The sequence below is a fragment of the Suricata suricatta genome, chromosome 16, assembly GCF_006229205.1.
Source record: "Suricata suricatta isolate VVHF042 chromosome 16, meerkat_22Aug2017_6uvM2_HiC, whole genome shotgun sequence".
NCBI classification, from domain to species: Eukaryota; Metazoa; Chordata; class Mammalia; order Carnivora; family Herpestidae; genus Suricata; species Suricata suricatta.
The window spans coordinates 49917986-49919591 of NC_043715.1; the positions used below are offsets into that span (position 1 = coordinate 49917986).

General features: G+C 64.8%; 1 protein-coding gene across 1 annotated transcript in view; it reads right to left on the reverse strand.

The window, feature by feature from the left end:
- Positions 1-1606, reverse strand: part of BBC3 (BCL2 binding component 3) — an 11804-nt gene that overhangs the window by 1794 nt on the left and 8404 nt on the right. Inside the window, exons 3-4 of the mRNA XM_029924330.1 lie at positions 1307-1469; positions 48-238 (exon numbers count right to left, since the gene is read on the reverse strand). Of these exons, the coding sequence (XP_029780190.1) occupies positions 48-238; positions 1307-1469 (354 nt within the window). The remainder of the gene's footprint in view (positions 1-47; positions 239-1306; positions 1470-1606) is intronic.

Sequence of the window (1606 nt, forward strand, 5' to 3'; positions counted from 1 at the left end):
GGGCGGGAAGTCCCACCTGCTGTCTACCCCTCCCCCCCTGCACTCACCCGCCGCTCGTACAGCGCGTTGAGGTCGTCCGCCATCCGCCGCAGCTGGGCCCCGATCTCCCGGGCCCACTGCTCTTCCTCCCCCCGGATTCCCGGGGCTGCCTGGGTGGGGCCGCCCGCCAGGGCCCCCGGGGCGCTGGGCACCGGCGATTCCAGGTGTGGCTCCGCCGGCGAGAGTGAGGGCTGAGGACCTGGGGAAAGCCGGGGGGCGTGATCAGCACCCACCACCCCTTTAGGCCCTGAGGTGTTCCCGAGGGACCCATCAGCCAGGGCCCGCACTTCCCTTCCCGTTTCCAGCCTCCCGATTTCCTTTCTACTCCCCGCCTCATTTCTAGCGATTCTGTTTTCTCCTCCTAAAGTCAAGTTTCTCAGCTTCTACTCCCCAGGCCACCAGAAAGCAAGAAGAGGTCGGGAGGAGGGGCTCTCTGGGGGCGACCTGTCTAGCCTGCTACCACCCCCACTACCCATGTCACTCTGGAAGTCCTGCCTCTAATCCGACCCAACTCCTCCAGAACGGAACCAAATTTTGCCTGCTCCATTTAACAGATGGGGAAACTAAGGCCCACTGTAAGAAGTGGCCCAAGGTCACATAGGGATAAGGCGACTGACTACACCCAGTCACAAGCCTCAGGTCTCCTGCCCTCTGGTGTCCAACCACAGTGAAGCCACACCCCCGGATGTGGCAGGGGCATGGAGACCAGAAGGCCAGACTGGCTGCCTCGGAGCCCGGGCCCGGGGGGCTGGGATTCGGGAGATGCCTTCCTGACCCACCCGCTTCTGAGCAGCCCCGAAGACTCTTCCTCCCTCGTGCCACACCAGGTCCTGGTGTGAGGGATTTCTAAGGCCTGAGATCGGGGCCTCAGTTTCCGACCTGTGACTGTGGGCTTGAAATCGGGTCCCCTCGTGTTCCCCCACCCCCACCCCACCCCCCCCCTGCTGCCGGGGAACTCAGCCGGGGAGTTTTCTCTCCTCAGTCCTCCCTGGGCTTCAGGTGCGGGGTTGGGGTGGAGAGGGAATCCAGGGGAGCCTTTCCTGCCACCGAGTGTGCTCCCAGGGACGGGACTAGCTGGGCACCACAGGGTTAACAGCCCATCCGGCAGGGGACCTTTAACCCTTCCCTCCCCAAGACGCACTTTCCCACTCTCTTCTCCCCCACCCCCACTTTCCCCGCACAATGGCCCCTCCCCCTCTCCTTCCTCCACCCGGACTGCGGAGAGGGGCGGCCCTGGCCCGAGATGCAGATGAAGGCAAAAGGCTACCCTCTCCTAAGTCCTGAAGTGATAGTCCTCTCGCTTTACCCACGCTCTCCCCGACTGCGGTCCTCCGGGAGACCCACACTGGAGGGGCGGGGGTGGGGGTGTGTGTGCTGGGAAACAGCTGCTGCCCCAGGCCCGGAAAAGGCCGTGGGCTGCAACTCGGGGACTGCAGTCAGATTCCAGGAGGGACTTCCCACTCGGCCTCCCCCCGCCCCCCACTCCGTCTTCCTGCTTCTTGCAACACAAAGACCACACTGGCCACACCCTCCCTGCGGCCCGGCCGGCTCGCCGCCTACCCCCCCC